This window comes from Herpailurus yagouaroundi, unplaced genomic scaffold (assembly GCF_014898765.1).
Source record: "Herpailurus yagouaroundi ecotype Mexico unplaced genomic scaffold, PumYag 29, whole genome shotgun sequence".
NCBI classification, from domain to species: Eukaryota; Metazoa; Chordata; class Mammalia; order Carnivora; family Felidae; genus Herpailurus; species Herpailurus yagouaroundi.
Window position 1 is genome coordinate 33,577,056 of NW_024412377.1, and position 19,820 is coordinate 33,596,875.

The following is a 19,820-nucleotide window of genomic DNA, read 5'->3' on the forward strand; positions in this document are numbered from 1 at the left end:
GGCCCTGCAGTATTAAAAAGAACGACACAGGGGCGACTGGGTGGCTCTGTCAGTTAAGCGTCCGACTTCGGCTCAGGTCACAATCTCGCGGTCCGTGAGTTCGAGCCCCGCGTTGGACTCTGGGCTGATGGCTCGGAGCCTGGAGCCTGTTTCCGATTCTGTGTCTCCCTCTCTCTCTGCCCCTCCCCCGTTCATGCTCTGTCTCTCTCTGTCTCAAAAATAAATAAACGTTAAAAAAAAAAAAAAAGAATGACACATTTCAATATCTTCAAGACATTGACAAGTCAAAAAATCAGGTTTAAAGCCCAATGACAGTATGATTCTATGGAAAAATTTGCTTTTGTTTATGCATAGATGCCTGGAAGAATATTTATAGAAAATTCAATAGTAAATTCTTTTTCAGGTGATTTTTACTTTATTCCTTATGCTCTTATAATTAATACTCATTTTTATTTCATTGTGGATAGAAAGGCATATCACCTCCACCTTCTTTTTTAAATACCTGTGTAGATATCTGTTCCCAAAGAGGTGATAAAAACATTCTAAAATTTCAAATCATCAGACATTTGTTGTACAGCAAGCTCTCTTCTATGCAGGAGAAGTATAAGAAGGAATAAGATATATTCTCTTCTTTCAAGGGACTAGAAGTCTAGTGTTTGTAAGAAATATTTTTTGGACTTTGCCTAAAAAAGGTTGTTAGAATCTAATGATTTGGAAACAAGAGAGTCACATTATTGCTGTTCAAAACAATATAATGGATAGAATATAAAATAACATCTTTTGTGTTTTAGAATAAGTAATCTGTGGCTCTCCTTTCTGATAACAATTGAATAGCTATCCCAATTATCTATTAGAAGTCAATCATTGGGGCACCTGGGTGACTCAGTCAGTTGGGCATCTGACTTCAGCTCAGGTCATGATCTCACGGTCCGTGAGTTCGAGCTCTGCATCGGGCTCTGTGCTGACAGCTCAGAGCCTGGAGTCTGCTTTGGATTCTGTCTCCCTCTCTCTCTTCCCCTCCCCTGCTCACACTCTGTGTCTCTCAGAAATAAATAAACATTAGAAATTTTTAAAAAATAAAAAATAAAATTCAATCCTATTAATAATAAAACTAGACTCTCTGCATGTAAGAGAAGGCTTATTTTTACATCCTTTCAGTTGAGAAGTGCAGGAAAAGGAACAGAGGTATTGCCCATAGCCAGATCATTCATAAGTGTACCCATCAAATCACGATAAAATGAAAATCCATTAGGAAGATATTACAATTATAAATATGTATGCATCTAGATTCAAAGCATCAAATACATGGAGTAAAATACAGAAATGAAGGGAGAAATAGAGACTTCAATATTCAACTTTAAATAATGGATAAAATAACTAGATCAACAAACATACCAACTGATTTCCAACAAGGGTGCCAACTCTATTCAATGGGCAAGAAATAATGTGGAGACAACTGGATATCCACATGCAAAGTATGCAAAGGAATAAAGTTGGATCCTTTCCTCACACCATATGCAAAAATTAACACAAAATGGATCAAAGACCTAAGTAAATGTGCCAAACTATAAAACTCTTAGAAGACACAGAAATAAATTTCATGATCTCAGATTTGGTGGGGGATTCTTAGGTATGACACAAAAAGCATGAGCAGCAAAAGAAAAAGGACACCACTAAGAAAGTGAAAAATGATGGGGCACCTGGGTGGCTCACTTGGTTCGGCTGCTGACTTCAGCTCAGCTCATGATCCCGTGGTTTGCAGGTTCAAGCCCTGCATCCTGTCAGCACGGAGCCCACTTCAGATCCTCTGTCCTCCTCTCTCTCTGCCCCTCCCCTGCTTGTTCTCTCTCTCTCTCCTCTCTCTTTCTCTCTCTCAAAAATAAATGAACATTTTTTAAAAAAGTGAAAAATGATATGTGGAATAGGAGGAAATATTTGCAAACCATACATCTCATAAGGGATTTATATCTAGAATATATAAAGAACTCTCGCAAGTCAATAATAAAAATGATAAAAGCCCATTTTAAAAATGCACAATGAATCTGGGTAGACATTTTTTCCAAGGACATACAACTGGCCAATAAACCCATGAAAAGATGCTCAATGCCATTATTCGTTAGGGAAATCCACATCAAAAATTCAGTACAATACCACTTACACCAGGTAGGCTAGAATCAAAAAGTGAAATAATAACAAATGTTGGTGAGAATGTGAAGAAAATGGAACCCTTATGTACTAGTGGGAAAGGAAAATTGGAAACAATTTGGCAGCTGGTAAAATATTAACTAAACATAGAGTCGCCATGTGACAGCCATTCATTTCTTACCCTAAAAAAATGAAAATATATGGTCACCCAAAAACTTGCATAGAAATATTTATAGCGATACTAATTGCCAAAGCTGAAAACAACCCAAATTCATGTCAACTGATGAATAGATAAACAAAATGTGGTAAATCCAAACAATGGAATCTTATTTGGTAATAAAAAGAAATGAAGTACTGATATATGCTCCAAAAATTGATGAACCTTGAAGATGTGCTAAGTGAAAGAAGCTAGCCACAGAATACCATATATTATATGATTCAATTTCTATGAAATACAGCATGAGTATAGACCATATCCATTATCACAGAAAGTTCTATTGGGCAGCTCTGGCCTGTACAATAGTAATAGAAAAGTTGGTGGTTCTTTAGGCATGAATACTTTCTAACAAGTCTTTTTTATTAGTATTATTTATTTTTGAGAGAGAGACAGAATGCGAGTGGGTTAGGGGCAGAGAGAGAGGGAGACACAGAATCAGAAGCAGGCTCCAGGCTCTGAGCTGTCAGCACAGAGCTTGACGCAGGGCTCGAACTCAAGGGCAGTGAGATCATGACCCAAGCCAAAGTCAGACGCTCAACCGACTGAGCCACGCAGGTGCCCCTGTAGCAAGTCTTTTAAGAGTTGGCAGCAAACAGAAGATGGATTCTTAGCAAGAATGGGATGTAAGGAGATTTGACTTTAGAAAGAAGGTGATGTGATAAAAGCACAAAAAGATTTGAATCTGCCACATTACTAGCTCTGAAGACAGATGAAGGGGCCATGAGTTAAGGAATATAAAAGATACAATTCTAGAAGCTGGAGAAAAACAGGAAATAGATTCTTCCCTAGAGCTTCCAAAGGGAATATGGCTCTGTTGACACATGTTGAAACTGGTTTTGGAATTATAAATGTGTGTTGTTTTAAGCCACTGATTTGGTGGCAATCTGTGACAAATTAATATAAACCTAAGGGAGGCTTTAGGGGAGAATCAGTTTCTTTGTCTTTTACAGCTTCTGGAGGTTACCCATATTCCTTCTCATAAGCCCCTTTCTCCCTCTCCAAAGTTGGCAAAGGCGAGTCAAATCCTTCTCACATGGCCTCCCTCTGTCTTCTGCCTCCCTCTTCCAATTTTGGCCCTTGTGATTACAGTGAGCTCACTCAGATAATCTCTATTTTAAATTCGGTTGATTAGCAATCTCAATTCCATCTGCAACCTTAATTTTCCTTTGCCAGGTAACATTCGCAGGTTCCAGAAATTAGGATGTGGATATCTTTGTGGGGCCATTGCTCTACCTACCACAATGGGCCAATCATCCTCTTAATAAAATTGAAGATATTAATCAAAACTTTGGCTTGGAGAGTTGCTCACCTCTACCTGGAAATGGAAAAGTGGTAAAATATTCAGAACTTTTTGTCTGATGGGATGAGATTGGAATGGAGTGAGTAATAGGATTCAAGGATGATTCCAAGATAAGAACTGAGGGATCACAGAAAGGATAGGAAATGATGATTCCAGGTTTGGACGTTTAAAATTTTAAACGTCTATGGCATTTGCACTTGAAAATGCCCAGTAAGCAGTTTCATATATGAGTATATGGAAGTATGAAGCTCCGTGAAGGTGTTTAGGTTGGAGATAGGTTTAGGTGTCATTATATACATTGTATACATGGTAGCCAAAGTCATGAGAGTGAGAAATGTTAAACAGGGCCGAAAGGATGTGAGAAGTAAGAAGATGAAATGGTATTTGAACCCAGGTCTCTCACACATAGTCCGAAGGTGCAGTTGGTAACTAGTATAATATAGAGCATCCCCCAGAAGGGCCAGTGGTAAAGAAGTTTTGGAAAGTGGAAAGATGGGGAAGAAGATGAGGGTGGTAGCACACGTGTGGAATGATCAGAGATCCAGGGGCCAAGAGGAAGGAGGTTCAGATCTCTAATCTGCCACTAGCTCGTTGTGCTAACTTAAGCAAGTCATGTAACTTTTTCTGAGCTTCAGGTTTTTACCTGTGAAATGTGGAAAATAATACTTACATCTATTTGTTTCACAGAGTTGTTGAGATTTAGATAAGGTGCAAGAATGCTCTGGGAAGTTAAAAGTGCTACACAAATATCATTTGTTTGAACAGTAAAGTAGTTCTTATCTGATCCCACTACCATTCTGACTTACTGTGTGAGCTAAAAGTCATGCTGTATGGACCAAAATGTTTTGTTTTTTTTTTTTCAAAATGTGTTTTTGCCTTACAGAATCTGAATTAGAAAAAAAATAGATGATATGTTATATTAACATCATACACACTCGTAAAATATATTATGCAGGATATATGAGTGGGTATGGAAGAGGGGTTTTGGTATGACTGCAGAAACCAGCAGAGACTATCTGCATAATACCACTGGTATTAAAGTATAAAATGTGGTCAGATTAACTAGACAAATGTGTATTAGCCCTTTGGATAATTTTCTGTCGGGGACTTGAAGAATCTGAAGTTTTTAATCTCCTGTATCCACTTAGGAAAACTGGTTAAAACTCATTGACTGGGAATAAGTAGTAGATTAATAAAGACCATGAGGACTAGGTAGTGTTGCATCCATGCGACTCCTGAAACAGAATGCTACGGGCACCAGTGACAGTTGCAACAAAGTTTATTACAATGAGAGGCAAGGCAGACCGATCGGGACCAACACTCTTGATAAGAGTGTGGCCCCGAACAGCCGGGGTAAAGAGTTTTTAAAGCCGATCACATCGTTTTATCATTATCTGGGAACAGAACAGATAAACACTTCCCAGATGAGTTAGAAACAGTTGCCAGATGAGTCAGAAACAGTTATCGAATGAGGTGATTATTTTAGACTTTCTGCCGCTAAGTTGCAACCAGTGGATCTCCTTGACCTTGTCTCTGATGCTCTTTTTTGAGCTTTTGTTTCCTTCATTGGTAAAGCCTAATTCACAAGAGTATGAAGTATGATTTACAAGAGTAAAAGCAAGGCTGTTATCTTTTGACCTTTAGTGTCAGAACAAAGTTGTTATCTTTCAAGCTAAGCATTAGCCCTATAGTACAATTTAACCCTTACAAAAGCCAGACAGAAGAGGTTGTTTAAGACCGTTTTATGGCATCATCTAGACTTCCTGTGCATGCGTTGCTTGTGAAAGGGCAAGATTTTCTTTCTAGCAGTGGTCTGAATCTCTCTGCTTTTCAGCCATTGTGGGCATGGCTGTCTGTAGTGTACATTTGCATTTTTGCTACTTGGCAGCCTCCAGCCACTCTTTTCCTAGTACTGACAGTTTCTAAAATAAAACTCCCTTTCTCTGTTTTCAGGTCTCATAGTTTGGGGGAGGGGAGGGCAGTGAGTGGACCCACCTGCTCCAAGGGACAGTCATGCCCTGGGGAGAGTAATGGGCTCAAGGATTAACACCTGATCAAATTCAGGCGCGTGAGGACCAGGCTCTTAGATTTGGTTCTGGTTTTTAAGAGAAGATACTGCTCTTCTTTTTGATGGGTTTCTAATGTGAGGTTGGGAACCCAATGTTGCTGCCAGCCTTTGGTACCAGCTGTTTGAGAATGGAGCCAACAGAGAGACAAGGGGGATAGGCAGTTCGTGAGAGACCTGGTTCTAATGATTTTATTTTGGCCTCTGTTTTTCAGTTACACCAGTCAATATATATATATATATATATATATATATATATATATATACACACACACGTATTTATAAATTATATATATTTATATTTATAAATTATATATATGTATATATATTATATATATATATAATATATATTAGCTTATGCCATTATTTTAGGTCTAATTTCTTATTGGTTACAACCAAAAAAGCCCTAGTTGATTGTGGTCCCAGTGTTGGAAAATATCCATTCTCCTTTCCTTCCAGAGTAATAGAACTATGGCAACCAACTGTTCAGCATTGAAAATCCTGTGTCTCATAAAAATCTAGTCTCACTGGTTACCCTAGAAGCCATATGGGCTGCTGGGAACAAAGCCTACATTTTCTAGTTTCTTCTAGTCTGGTATGGCCATATGACTAAGTTCTGGCTAGTAGGATGTAAGTGGAAATGGGCAGTGCAGCTTCCAAGAGATGCCCTTTAAAGGAAGGAACACGATCTGCCTTTATTCCTTTCTGTTGGCTGGAATATGATTACAAAGGGTAGACTTCCACAAACCACCTCAGATCAAGAGGAAACCTTAGAAAGTAAACACTTGTGACAGAGCAATAAGATGGAAGAAATCTTGCACCCTGACACCATGAAGTCCTTCTACAACTCTGGACTAAACATTCCCAGACTTCTTGAATCTGAGAGAAAAATGAGCATCTATCTTAAGCTTCGTGGTTTTGTTTATAACTCACGATTAATCTAATTCTAATTCATTAATGCAATGTCTAATTGAAAAAAAACTCTCTGTAATGTGTGTCTTCCTCTCCAAACATTACACTGCCTATAAACTCACTTACCAAACTCGACTCTCTAGGATGGTCACAATTTCGACATGAGAAAATTCTCATCATTATAAATATAAGTCACCATTTTTGGCATTCCCAAAGAGATCACAGAGGTAATGGGACTTATTTATGATCCATGCCACTAGTGGATGTTTTTGCTTGCCTGGTTGACATTCACTCCTTTTTCTCCTCATAGAATCCCAATTTTGTACAGGTTTGCATTTCTACCCTTCTTCAACACACTCCTCACAAGTTCAGAAATAGAACTTGTGATAGTTTTATGTGTCAAACTAGGTAAGCTAGAGTATTCAGTTACCTAATCAGGTAGTAATCTAGGTGTTGCTGTGAAGTATTTTTCCCCCCAAATGTTTATTTATTTATTTTGAGAGAGACAGAGAGAGACAGAGGGGGAGAGAGAGGGGAGGGCAGAGAGAGGGAGGGAGAGGATCCGAAGCAGGCTCCACGCTGTCAGGACAGAGCCGATTCAGGCCTCAAACTCCTGAACTGTGAGATCATGACCTCAAACAAGATGATGACCCGAGCAGATATCAAAAGTTGGAAGCTTCTTAACTGCCAGATCCACCCAGGTGCCCTGCGGTAAAATATTTTGTAGGTGTGATTAGCATCTAATCAGTTGACTTTAAAGAGATTATCTTTGTGGTAGATATGTAGATGTAGATATAGATTACCCTTTCCCTCATTGGTTCAGTTTCTCTGGAGAACCCTGACTGATACAGACCTAGTCAGTATAAGAGTAATTTTAATCTTGTGTTTGCAGTTGGTTCTAGACCAGACATGTGACCAGATTGGACCAATGAAATAGGAGGAAATGTTTGATTTGAATTCTGGGGAAGTTCTTCTTTTTATAATTCTGTGAAAGCTTCTAGCAGCAGCTGCCTCTGTCTTCCTTTGACTTCCTTTGACAGTAGTTTCCTTAGATATGAGGCCTACAAGGGCTGCGGCCTTTTTGAGGTCAGGCTGAGGATAAAGCCAGCACACAAAAAACGGCAGAGCCAGGAGACTTGCAGAGAAATGGAGCTAGGCTGTTGGTTGAAGTCAGCACTGAAGCCTGTCCTACCTCTGGGATTTTCCAAACCATATTATTTCCTTATTGTTTAGGTTGTAATTGAGTTTTCTGAGAACTGTAGTCAAGATTATTCTACCTAATATAACGCTTTTCCTTAAGGTAAATACTTTAGGATATTAAGAAGCTAGTGTGGCTGATTTGTCAGTTGAAATCCATGTTTCGTGTGGGTATGGTTTAAACACGTTTAATTATTAGGGATTAAAAACTAGTAATATAAATCAAGTATAGTTTTTAATAGATTCTTTGCAAGTTGAATAGCAATTATTTGTAAAGTTTCAATGTGTTCTATTACTTTGTTTTAGGAGTATTAAGAGTATCAAGATTCCAGTGAACTTCTAATAATATACTTTATCTTTAAATGTCATGTCCCTTGGGGCGCCTGGGTGGCGCAGTCGGTTAAGCGTCCGACTTCAGCCAGGTCACGATCTTGCGGTCCGTGAGTTCGAGCCCTGCGTCAGGCTCTGGGCTGATGGCTCGGAGCCTGGAGCCTGTTTCCGATTCTGTGTCTCCCTCTCTCTCTGCCCCTCCCCCGTTCATGCTCTGTCTCTCTCTGTCCCAAAAATAAATAAACGTTGAAAAAAAAAATTAAATGTCATGTCCCTGAAAAAAAACATAGAACTTGGAAATTACGTGACATTGCAGCAGTAGCGCATACTTATTAGCATTAGTTTATCTGGCAGATACATTTTTCAAGTAATATGAATATCATTAAAGATACTAAAGGAAATAGTAAAACAGGCTGCCCGTGAAATATAGAAAATGATTAATTACCTTGGGGAGTGGAGGAGGATAAGTAATTTCTTGTAAGATAAAATGAGACCTAAAACCCAAATGATGCAACATTTAATGACAGAACATTCCATTCTGTTTCAGGACCATTTATTCTAGAGCTTAAACTATATAAAGTTCTTATTCAGGATGTCTCTAATTATCATGTCCTAAGTTCTTTCACATAGAGCAGCTTAGTTAACATTATACCTATAGGGGAATTTTCTCTCCCCCCCTTTTTTTTTTGTCTTTCTCGACAGATGTAAAACTCAAGACTGAATTGCGAGGGGCTCCCGGCTGGCTCAGTCAGTTGAGCATGTGACTCTTGATCCTGGGGTTAAGAATTCAAGCCCCATGTTGGGTTAGAGATTACTAAATAAGTATATATTTTTTAAATGTTTATTTATTTAAGACAGAGAGTGTGTGTGTGTGTGTGTGTGTGTGTGAGTAGGAGATGGGCAGAGAGAGAGAGAGAGAGAGAGAGAGAGAATCCCAAGCAGGCTTTGCACTGTCAGCGCAGAGCCCAGTGCAGGGCTCAAACTCACAAACCATGAGATCATGACCTGAGCCAAAATCAAGAGTTGGACGTTCAACCATCTGAGCTACCCAGGTGCCCCTTCAATTTTTTTTTTTTAAACAGCTCAGTGTGGAGCTATGGTAGATGCAGTGAGAGAAGCATCAAAGGAAAAGACTTCGAAAGGGAAAGGCTGGAGAAGGTGCAAGGCCTTAGGACATGGTTACATAGCTGAACACAGCTGTGGCTACTAAGGAACGCCTTGAGCCATTAACATTGTCCAGGGCCAGATACTCCTTCACACCTGGCCCTTCCTAGTATCATAAAAAACAATTATCCCAAAATTCAACCTTGAAAAGCAAAATCATTAAGTTGATTACTTCACTTGCTTAGTTGACTTTATGCACTTAGTCTTTAGCAATTATCCTAATAAAGAGAGGCTTCATTCTGGAGTTGGGGCCTCATTCCCACTGAGTGTGAGTACCTTCACTTAACTGCACTTTGTTTGCAGACTCATCTTTTGCGACTCTGGCCATACTCCCTGCAACATAGAGCCTGATTATGATTCTCTCTCTCTCTCTCTCTCTCTCTCTCTCTCTCTCTCTCTCTCTCTCTCTCCCCCCTCCTCCCCCTCCTCTCCCCCTCCCCCCCTCCTCTCCCCTACGCTGTGTCTCTCTTCTCTCTCTCAAATAAAAAAAAAACACAACTAAATAAAAATTAAAAGGAAAAAATTGGATTGCCAGTTAGATGAATGTAAACAGTTACATTAGATAAAAGTTTTATTCAGCTTGGGTTTGCATAAAGACCTCTAGAAATCAAGACTCAATTCTTGCTCTCCTTCACCGATCTGCTCCTCCTTCAGATTCATCTGAATCAGTAAATGTCACTGCCCTTGGCCAAGTAGCTCTTGGCAAAAACCTGGACCCATCCTTGATATCTTTCCCCTGCACCTCTCATGTCCAATCCCTTCCCCAAATCCTACTGATTCTACTACTATAGTGTATCCAATTGAATCACTGCTTTCCATTTCCACTGTCCCTATTCTAGTATGAATTACTTTATTTCTCATCCAGAGAACGAAATGGTCTCCCAGGTGAACTACCCACTTCTCTTTCACACTCTGTCATTCCATTCTCTTCACAGCAACCAGAGTAAGGTCCTTAAAATACAATCTGATCATATCGCTTCCTTGCTTGTAAGCAAGCTTCAATAGCTTCTTGTCCCACGTAAGATAAAGTCTACAATCTTTAACGTGGTACCAGAAGCCCTGTCTGACATGCCCCTACCAACCTATACCCATTCTGTATTATTGTTTTTTGATTTCAGACAACAGGAACTGGCACTAATTAGTTTCAGGATAAAGATGCTGGAAACTATCGAGGAAACGTTGAGCAACCAAGACTTAGGGAGATAAACCAAGTCCTTCCCCAGGAAACTCCACAGCAGCAGAATTCTCTCTGGACTGCTGACATTAATATGATTAGTCTTGTCTCTGTGCTTCTCTCTTCAGTATTTCAAATTACCAGGGGAAAGAATTTGATTGGCTTGGCTTCTGTTAAATTTTTACCCCTGGATCTATCTATTATCCCCAATTTGATCTATCTCCACAAAGGCTACTCTGTCTTATTTATTACCATACACCTATGCCTGGCATCCAGTAGGTGTTCATTAAACATTGAATTAATGATTACATAATTGAATAAATAATTTGGTCATGGCCAGAAGACAAGGTCAGTTAATATAGACATGGCCAGTGGGAGCTTACTCCAGGTTTTGGAGTTCATTTCCATGGTTGTGAGTGAGGCATCCACTTCAAGAGATAACCTCCACCTGTGCTATTAATCCTCACCTTGTTTCACTCCCCCCCCCCATACTAGGAACCTTTGGCCTCCTTCCATTCCTCCAAGCTGTCAAGCATTTTCCAAAGTCAGAGTCATTGCATGTGCTATTCACTGTGCCAGATATATTCTTCTCCACTGTGCTGGTTATAGATTTATTGCTCCTTAGCTCTAAATTTATGCTTTTTGCCATTTTTATGAAAAATATATGGGCCCTTTAAATGTTTTTTTTTTGTAAACTGATACAATGTTAAATATTGTCAATAGAGGGAACTAGAGAGACATTGCAGAAAGCACAAGGTCTTCCTGCTTGTAAATTTAATTTAATTTATTTCTTCTCAGTTAATTGGATTTTATCCAATTATATATCAGTGATGAGGACAATGGTACAAATAGATCAATTATTTATTTTAGAAGATATTTTTTGGGAGATTCATGATGACTTACTAATTTCTCTGAAAAGTTTTTTAAATCTAGCATTATATTTTTATTATATTTATGTGAGTTTTTAAAGTAAAAATAACAAACTGTAAAATTGGAGAAAATTACATTTTTTTTAAGGCAGGGTTTCTCTGGCTTTAAGCACTTTCTTCAGTGCCTTTCTTGGTGAGGGCTGGCTGTCTCTGTTTACCATGAGACAGTCTTCTTCAGGTGCTTACCTTGGTATAGTCTTGGACAAATCACAGAATCATGTACTCTAGGGTTTGGAGCAGTTCATAGACAAATTCTGTCCAGTTTCTTCATCTGGATATGAAGGGTTGTACTATGTGCTCTCAAATCCCTTCCAAATCTCTCTGAAGACATGCACACATGCCTATCAGTTGAGCAAATAATTTCCAGTTTCAACTATGCTTCCTACTGAAAGTCCATGGTTGTTTAATGAATTACTGAAATTGTAAATTTTATTTAAAATATACACTGAGTAAGGTTTGGCTTTTTTGAGGTGTGAAATGCTTATTAGAGTTTCAATTTTTTTTTCAAAGCTTATTTATTTTGAGAGAGAGAGAGAGAGTTCACATGTGTGTAAGCATGAGAGGTGCAGAGAGAGGAACAGAGAATCCCAAGCAGGCTCCACACTGTCAGCACAAAACCCAAAGTGGGGCTTGAACTCAGACTCATGACCCGTGAGATCATGACCTGAGCCAAAATCAAGAGTTGGACACTTAACCAACTGAGCCACCAAGGTGCCCTTAGAATTTTGATTCTTTAGACTTCCTGGCCTTTAGCTTCCTGATTAGAAAGTAATATAATGAGAAGATAACGTGGGATTTTTGTTTAACTAATAAGCACTTTCTGAATACTTATAATGTGCCAGGCACTATAGAAGGCACTGAGGAAACAAAATTAATACGTGATTCCTGTCTGTCCTCTATATTTAGGGTGACTTGGAGGAAGAAACTGTTGTCATAAAGGTCAGCTGGGAAGCCTTTGTGGTCCATTGCTTATAAATTACAACACACTATTTCCCTATTTTTAATGTTTCCTATTAGATATAAAACTATCTTTCATAAAAAGTAAGATAGGATGGAGATCATTCAAGATGTGCTGTGTCAAACTGAAAAAAACTTGAGTTAAGATTTGATAAGAGGTAAGAATATAGGGAATGCAAAGTAGAAATTAGACTTGTTGACGAAGTACTTTGAAACTCACACATGAGGGTGAACTTCACACACTATGAGCACTTTGAGGGTATTGAGGTGTATGGCAATAGAACTTCTTGTAAATGCAAAATTTTGGCACCACTGGACGCGAGATGGTTAAGGTACATTAATACGGGCTAGCCAAAGCAGATCAGAAAGAAATAAAACAAACTCAGGAGCTAAAATTAAGATTTGGAAAAGCGACACTCCAACACCTAGACTAGAAACACACACTAGCGCTGGGAGCTCCCCTCCCCGATGCACAATAACCTCTCCTCTCAAAGACTTAGATGTGCTACAAGGGGGCTGTCAGGCTTTACCATTTCTGACTAGGAGATTATGGTCATTTGATTTTAGGCAACGGTCTCTCTACGAAGACCAAAATCGGACAGGGGCCAGAAACACAAGAGCAAAGCCAGTCAACCACCACCAGCCAGTCGCTGCCACGCTCTCCTCCCGGCGCCCCCTCAGAGAAAGCTGGCTTCCTATTGGACCAACCTGAGGGTGTGGGCCGCTCCCGATTGGTTTAGAGGAGGGGGCGGGAGAGAGGCGTGCCCTGATGTCATGCCAGCCCCTAAAGTATCCCTACAGCTCAGGATTGTGGGAAGGAGAGGAAGTAACCGGAGACGAAAAAAATATAAACCGCAGCAACCTTTACGGGCCTGGACCGGCCCTGTTGCCGAGCTGGGGTTCCCTCCCACCAACCGGGTGAGCTCCGCCCTTACGCCCCGCCCAAGCCGGGGAATCAGGTGACCGCGGCCCGGCAAAGTCACGTGGCTGGGGCGCGCCCGCCCGTCGTGGCCATGGCGGCCGCAGGTTCCAGTGTGGTAAGGCGAGTGGAAGAGCTCGGGGACCTGGCTCAGGCTCACATACAGCAGCTTAGCGAAGCCGCCGGCGAAGATGGTGAGGGAGCGGAGGAGAGTGGGGCGGGCGGGCTGGCCGTAGTTCATAGCTGGCACTCGACCGCGGTACGGGCTGGAGGCTGCGGCCTGTGCTCGGTGTAGATCCCAGGCCAGAGCTACCGAAGGTGTTGCACTTGTGACCCTCGCTGCACCGTCGATTGTCCACCTCCAGAAACTCACGTTGCCTTAAGCCAAGGCATTTGCGTCTACACTGCGTTTTTCATAACCCATGAAAACCGCTTACATGTCAGTCAAATCAGTGCTGCTCGTCTTTATGCCTATAGCGATTGGGAAAAGAGTAGAATCTGGATAAAAGTACAAAAGTTTAAATGAGTAGTTAAAGCTGACTGATAGTACGCTGATAAGTAATGATTGGGGTGCAGTAAAGATAGCTAGGCATGTGTAACAGTTAAACTTTTTAATTGCTGCCTTATAAATTCTCGTATTCTGTTTTGGATTCTAAATCCAACTGTAAACAATACAGAAGAGCTTTGCATTCGTATAGTTTGGACGATTCTTTTCTATACATCGCCTCAGTTCTCACCACGGCTCTGTTAGTGTTAGAACACTTGTTTGGAAAGGTCCAAGTGTTTTCCTTAGGAAAGACTGGCTTAGAGAATTACTGCGACTTTTAAGTTTGTCTTATTACATCTCAGCTCCCTATAGGTTCTACATTATTTTATTTTTGAGTTTTGAGCATTTAGTAATACAGATAGGCTTTTAAATTCTGGTGGTCTGACTCATTGTCATCAGACTTATAGGAAAATAGTAGTGGAACATTTTGCCAGATTATTGATTGTTGGTGAATTTATTGAATAGGGTCCACAATGAAATGGCTCAAGTTCAATAAAGATTATTTGCTTGATTATCTTTTCTTAGAGTATGTTTTTCAAAATCCACAGACCACCCTGAAGCTGACTTCTTTTTTGGTTTGTGGTAAGTGAATCCCAGGATTCACATGAATAGTTTATCCACCGTAGTGGCTGTTACCTGGAAGTGTATCCAGATTACCTCTAAATAAGCTATACAGTGATCTTCATCCCACACCAGCTCCACTTAAACCAGACTAAAGAGATCAAAGAATGTTTTTTATTCACTTATCACTGAGCCCAAAAGTCATTCTCATTTTTCCATGGAAGAGTTCTTTACTCCAGACTAGAATAAGGGGTGGAAGTAAAAGTAAAGTGGTGGGGCACAGAAGTGGCTCAGCTGGTTAATCATCCTACCTTGGCTCAGGTCATGATCTCATGGTTGGTGGCTTCCAGACTCCATTGGGCTCTCCACTCTCAGCAAGGGGCCCGCTTCAGATCCTTTGTCTCCCTTTCTCTCTCTGCTCCCTCCCCTGGTCACTCTCTCTCTCAAAAATAAATAAACATCAAAAAAATTTAAAAAGTAAAGTGATGTATGTCCTTGTTGAGAGACATTATTTGATTTTTTAATTTTTAAAGATTTTAGTTTTAAGTAATCTCTGCACCCAGCATGGAGCTCAAATTTACAATCCCAAGATAAAGAGTCATATGCTCCACCCAACAAATAGCCAGGCACCCCTTTTTGGGAGACTTTAAAGTTGTGAAGGTTTACTAAAAGTAAAATAATAGTGATCTTCGTTATGAGCTATTAATGAGTATTAATGGCAACATTTTCTTATTTTATGAAGTTAAATTAAAACATGGTTGCAGATGTTTGAACTGAACTTGGCATTCTTTTCCACACAACAAAAATAATATTCACTCAAAATGTGTCCTTTCCTGTAACAGCTACATATTTGTATTACATTATAGGAATTGATAGTTTTCTGTTTTCTACTTCAAATGAGATGAGATGCAACTAGACATTATTCTAAGATTGCTCTCCTTTTTATTTCTGGTCAATTTTTGTTCTTTATTTCTCATTGTACAAGCACAATATGTTCAGTATATAGAAATATGCCATGAGAGGGACTTTTTCCAGAGGTTATGTAAGAGTCACTTGTCTTTGCCTTGACAGTTGTCACTTTGAATGGTTCTAGTAAAGATGTTATATTTTATAAAAGTTTGCTAAAATGTGAGCCATTATCCCCTCTCCCCTGTACTCAGGAATTCATGTGAGATACTCCTTCAGCAATGGTTTAGTGAATTCAGTACAAGTCTTTACATTTAAAATAATCTTGCAAATTAAGAAGAAAATGTCAACTCAGTTTCTAAAGCACATATAGAGTGCCATGTTCCATTCACAGTGGAATTTTTTTTCCCCCCAGGTTGGGAGATGCTACTTCTGGGCTGAGAGATTGGAAAGCAGTGCTAAAGAAGTAGCTTTCAAAGCAAAAAAATAGTGGATCTTAAATCAATCAGAATCTGGTTTAGATACAGGCTAGTCCTCACTTGGAAAAACTTAAGGTCATCGTATGGTTGCCAACAGACATAATGAAGCTGGTGTTGCTTTCACTCCAATACTAAACAACTTACTATTTGTATAAGTGCTAAAGCTGGATCAGATGGGCCTGCAGTAAGTTCCACATTTTCTGTCTGTCGGCTAGTGTTGGAAAGGATACATATTTCTGAAGGGAAGCACAGAAAGGGCAAATTCAGGGACTTTGAAGTCTTGATGGTAGGCATGTCTAAATTTGACTACATGAGATGGTGCAGAAGGGTAGATAAATAGCACCTTGGTATGGACACTAGGCAGGTTAGGGAGGAAAAATCTATAAGAAAAAAGTGAAACCATGAAAACAAAGGGAATATGATACTGGAGACAGGGAAGAAATTAGACAACATAGGGGCGCCTGGGTGGCTCAGTTGGTTAAGCATCCGACTCTTGGTTTCTGCTCGGGTCATAATCTCATGGTTTGAGTTCGAGCCCCTCATTGGGCTCCAAGCTGACAGTGTGGAGCCTGCTTGGGATTCTCTGTCTCCCTCTCTCTGCCTCTCCCCCACTTGCGCTATCCCTCTCTCTCAAAATAAATAAGGAAACTTAAAAAAAATTAAAAAAAAAGAAATTAGACAATGTAGAGGGGAGAGAGGGTGAATTGTTTTTAGAGGGCATATTAGAATACTTTCTTTGAAAGAATTAGGTAATTTGTTCCACTTACAGGTTTTTAAAGGAATAAAATATGCAGATGGATTATGTAATTTTTTAGATTATGTAATTTTGATTATAACAGCTATTTACATACATAAATACATAAACAGGATAAAGTTAAAATTGCTCAGAGCTTACATTTTTGGCGCACTTGATTTAATCAGTCATGTTCTTTTAGGAAATACATTTATGAAATTATAAGTTTTTAGTGGAAGCCCTTTCTGTAGATTTATGTATATTGTTTGTACTATTCGAATACAAGTTTTCAATTTATTATTTAAATATTTTGAGTATGTCAACATCATAAAAGCAGCACTATGAAAATGAACATACAAATTGCATTTAAGAAATGGCAACTGAACCTGGAGAAGTTCAGTCTAGCTATTGAGAATAAATTACTGTGATGAATTTAAGTAGGATTAGGCATTATGATGTACTTCATTGTTTACATAAGATATTACTACCATGCTGCGTCTTCATGCTGTAACATAATATGATTTCAGATACACCATTTTTTTTTGTTTAAAGAACACCTTGAAACTATATGAAATTCATGTTTTTGTCTCTTACAGATCACTTTTTAATTCGGGCTTCTGCAGCTCTAGAAAAATTGAAACTTCTGTGTGGAGAAGACAAAGAATGTTCAAACCCATCAAATCTTCTAGAACTTTACACACAGGTACTGAAACAGATATGGTTTCTGATATGATATGGGGACAGATTGCCTATATAAGATGATTGACTCTGACCCCAAAGTTTAGGTGTAGTGAAACCAATTTATTCTCTATTTAAAGTGTTTGATTTTGGGGGCACCTGGCTGGCTCAGTTGGTAGAGCATGCAACCCCTAATCTTGAAGTTGTAAGTTTGAGCCCCACATTGGGTGTACAGATTGCTTAAAAATAAAATCTTAAAAAAAAAAAAAAAAAAGTGTTAGGGCACCTGGGTGGCTTAGTTGGTTAAGGGTACAATTCTTGGTTTCAGCTCAGGTCACGATCTCACATTTTGTGGGATTGAGCCCCACATGGGGCTCTATGCTGACAGTGGGGAGCCTGCCTTGGATTCTCTCTCTGTCCCTCTTTATCTGCCCCACCCCCACTCGCATGCTTATGCTTGCTCGCCCTCACTCTCAAAATTAAATAAACCTAAAAAAAAAAAATAAAGTGTTTAATTTTGGTCAGAAAAACCCCTTTATGTATAAAACATATAGACTTGAAACTTTGAAACTATAGAAAGAAGATTTATTATTTAATGTATTGTTAAGGAAAAAAATCTTGTAGATAGCAGAATTGCTTCCCTTTATATTTCATTGAGCAAAACACTAGTACATGCAATTTCCAAGCTTTTGAAAGTTATTCAGAGGGAATAAAGGTCTCTGTAAGGTCCCTGATTATTTTTTTTCCCTGAAATTCATCTTTTTTTGGGATCCTCCACATGACTCTCCTGCTATTGTCATGCAACTGTAAAAAATTTTTCTGCACCCCAGTCTCCCCCCTGCTGCTTTTTTTTTTTTTTTTTTTTACTTTCCTTTCAAATTCAGGTCTCTGTATGGGGAAGACCTAGTTTGGTTTTCTCAAACACTGCTGAGGCAAGTTGACATTAAGAAACATAATTTCATTATAGTAACTAACGTTCTTATAGCACTTTATGGTTGACAGAGTGCCTTATATGCTTTACTTGATAATGAAGACGAAGTGGTTATGAAGCGTAGAGTAAACATAGTTAAGCTTTCAAAGTACACATGTATAGCATTTAGGGGCCTGGCACTCTACTTCTTATTGGGAGGTACATAAAGCTGGTTTCCGCCTTCAGATATCATGGTTGACTGAACCTATAACAACTACTCATAAAACGCAAAGGGCTGCTGTTACTTGGCAGAGCTCTGCCTGGCTTTCTTTCCCTTTGGAAGACTCCCTGCTTGTTTCATTTCTTTCAGTGAGAGAGTTGTAAACATTTTTTTTCTCTTCAGATTTTTATTTAAATTCTAGTTACTTCACATACAGTGTAATAACTGGTTTCAGGAGTAGAATTCAGTGATTCATCCCTTACAACACCCAGTACTCATCATAACAAGTGACCTCCTGAATACCCATCACCCATCTAGCCCATCCCCCACTCATCTCCCTCCATCAACCCTGTTTGTTCTCTTTCACAGCCTCCTGTGCGTTGTTACCCTTTCTGTTTTCGGTGTTTCCCCACCTCCCCTATGTTCATCTCTTTTGTTTCTTAATTCCACATATGAGTAAAATCATATGGTGTTATTCTTTCTCTGGCTGACCTATTTTGCTTAGCATAATATACTTTAGTTCCATCCATGTTGTTGCAAATAGCAAGATTTCATTCTTTTTGATCACCGAGTAATATTCCATGTACACACACGTGTACACACACACACACACACAGACACACACCACATCTTCTTTATCCATTCTCAGTTGATGGACATTTGGGCTCTTTCCATACTTTGGGTATAGTTGATAATGCTGCTATAAATATTGGGGAGCATGTGCCTCTTTGATTCTATATTTTTGTATCCTTTGGGTAAATACCTAGTAGTGCAATTGCTGGATCGTGGGGTAGTTCTAGCTTTAATTTTTTGAGGGACCTCCGAACTGTTTTCCAGAGTGGCTACACCAGTTTGCATTCCTACCAACAGGGTAAGAGCGTTCCCCTTTCTCCGTATCCCTGCCAATACCTGTTGTTTCTTGTATTATTAATTTGGTATCTTATCATGATTTTGATTGATATTTCCCTAATGATGAGTGATGAAGAGCATCTTTTCATGTGTCTGTTAGCCATCTGTATGTCTTCTGTGAAAATATGTTCATGTCTTTTGCCCATTTCTTCACTGGATTATTTGTTTTTTGGGTGTTGAGTTTGATAAGTTCTTTATATATTGTGAGTACTAACCTGTTATCAGATATGCCATTTGCAAATATCTTCTCCTGTTATATAGGCTGCCTTTTAGTTTTGTTGACTATTTCCTTTCCTGTGCAGAAGCTTTTTATCTTAATGAACTACTAATTTATTTTGTCTTGTTTTCGTTGCCCTCAGTGATGTGTCTGGTAAGAAATTGCTCCAGCCTAGGTCAGAGAGGTTGCTGCCTGTGTTCTCCTCTAGAATTTTGATGGTTTCCTCTCTCATATTTAGGTCTTTTATAAATTTGAATTTTTGCATATGGTCTCAGAAAGGAGTGCAAATTCAATTTTCTACATGTTGCTGTCCAGTTTTCCCAACATTTTTGTTGAAGAGTCTGCCTTTTT

General features: G+C 39.2%; 1 protein-coding gene across 2 annotated transcripts in view; it reads left to right on the forward strand.

The window, feature by feature from the left end:
* RIMOC1 (RAB7A interacting MON1-CCZ1 complex subunit 1) overlaps positions 1 to 19,820 on the forward strand; it is a 43,874-nt gene that overhangs the window by 12,326 nt on the left and 11,728 nt on the right. The window contains exons 1-2 of one of the 2 annotated variants that reach the window (XM_040496196.1): positions 13,096 to 13,503; positions 17,132 to 17,238. In XM_040496196.1, coding sequence (XP_040352130.1) covers positions 13,404 to 13,503; positions 17,132 to 17,238 — 207 coding nt within the window. In that variant the 5' untranslated portion in view covers positions 13,096 to 13,403. Of the gene's footprint in view, positions 1 to 13,095; positions 13,504 to 17,131; positions 17,239 to 19,820 lie in introns of those variants that run through there. The other variant, XM_040496203.1, reaches the window with a different exon arrangement.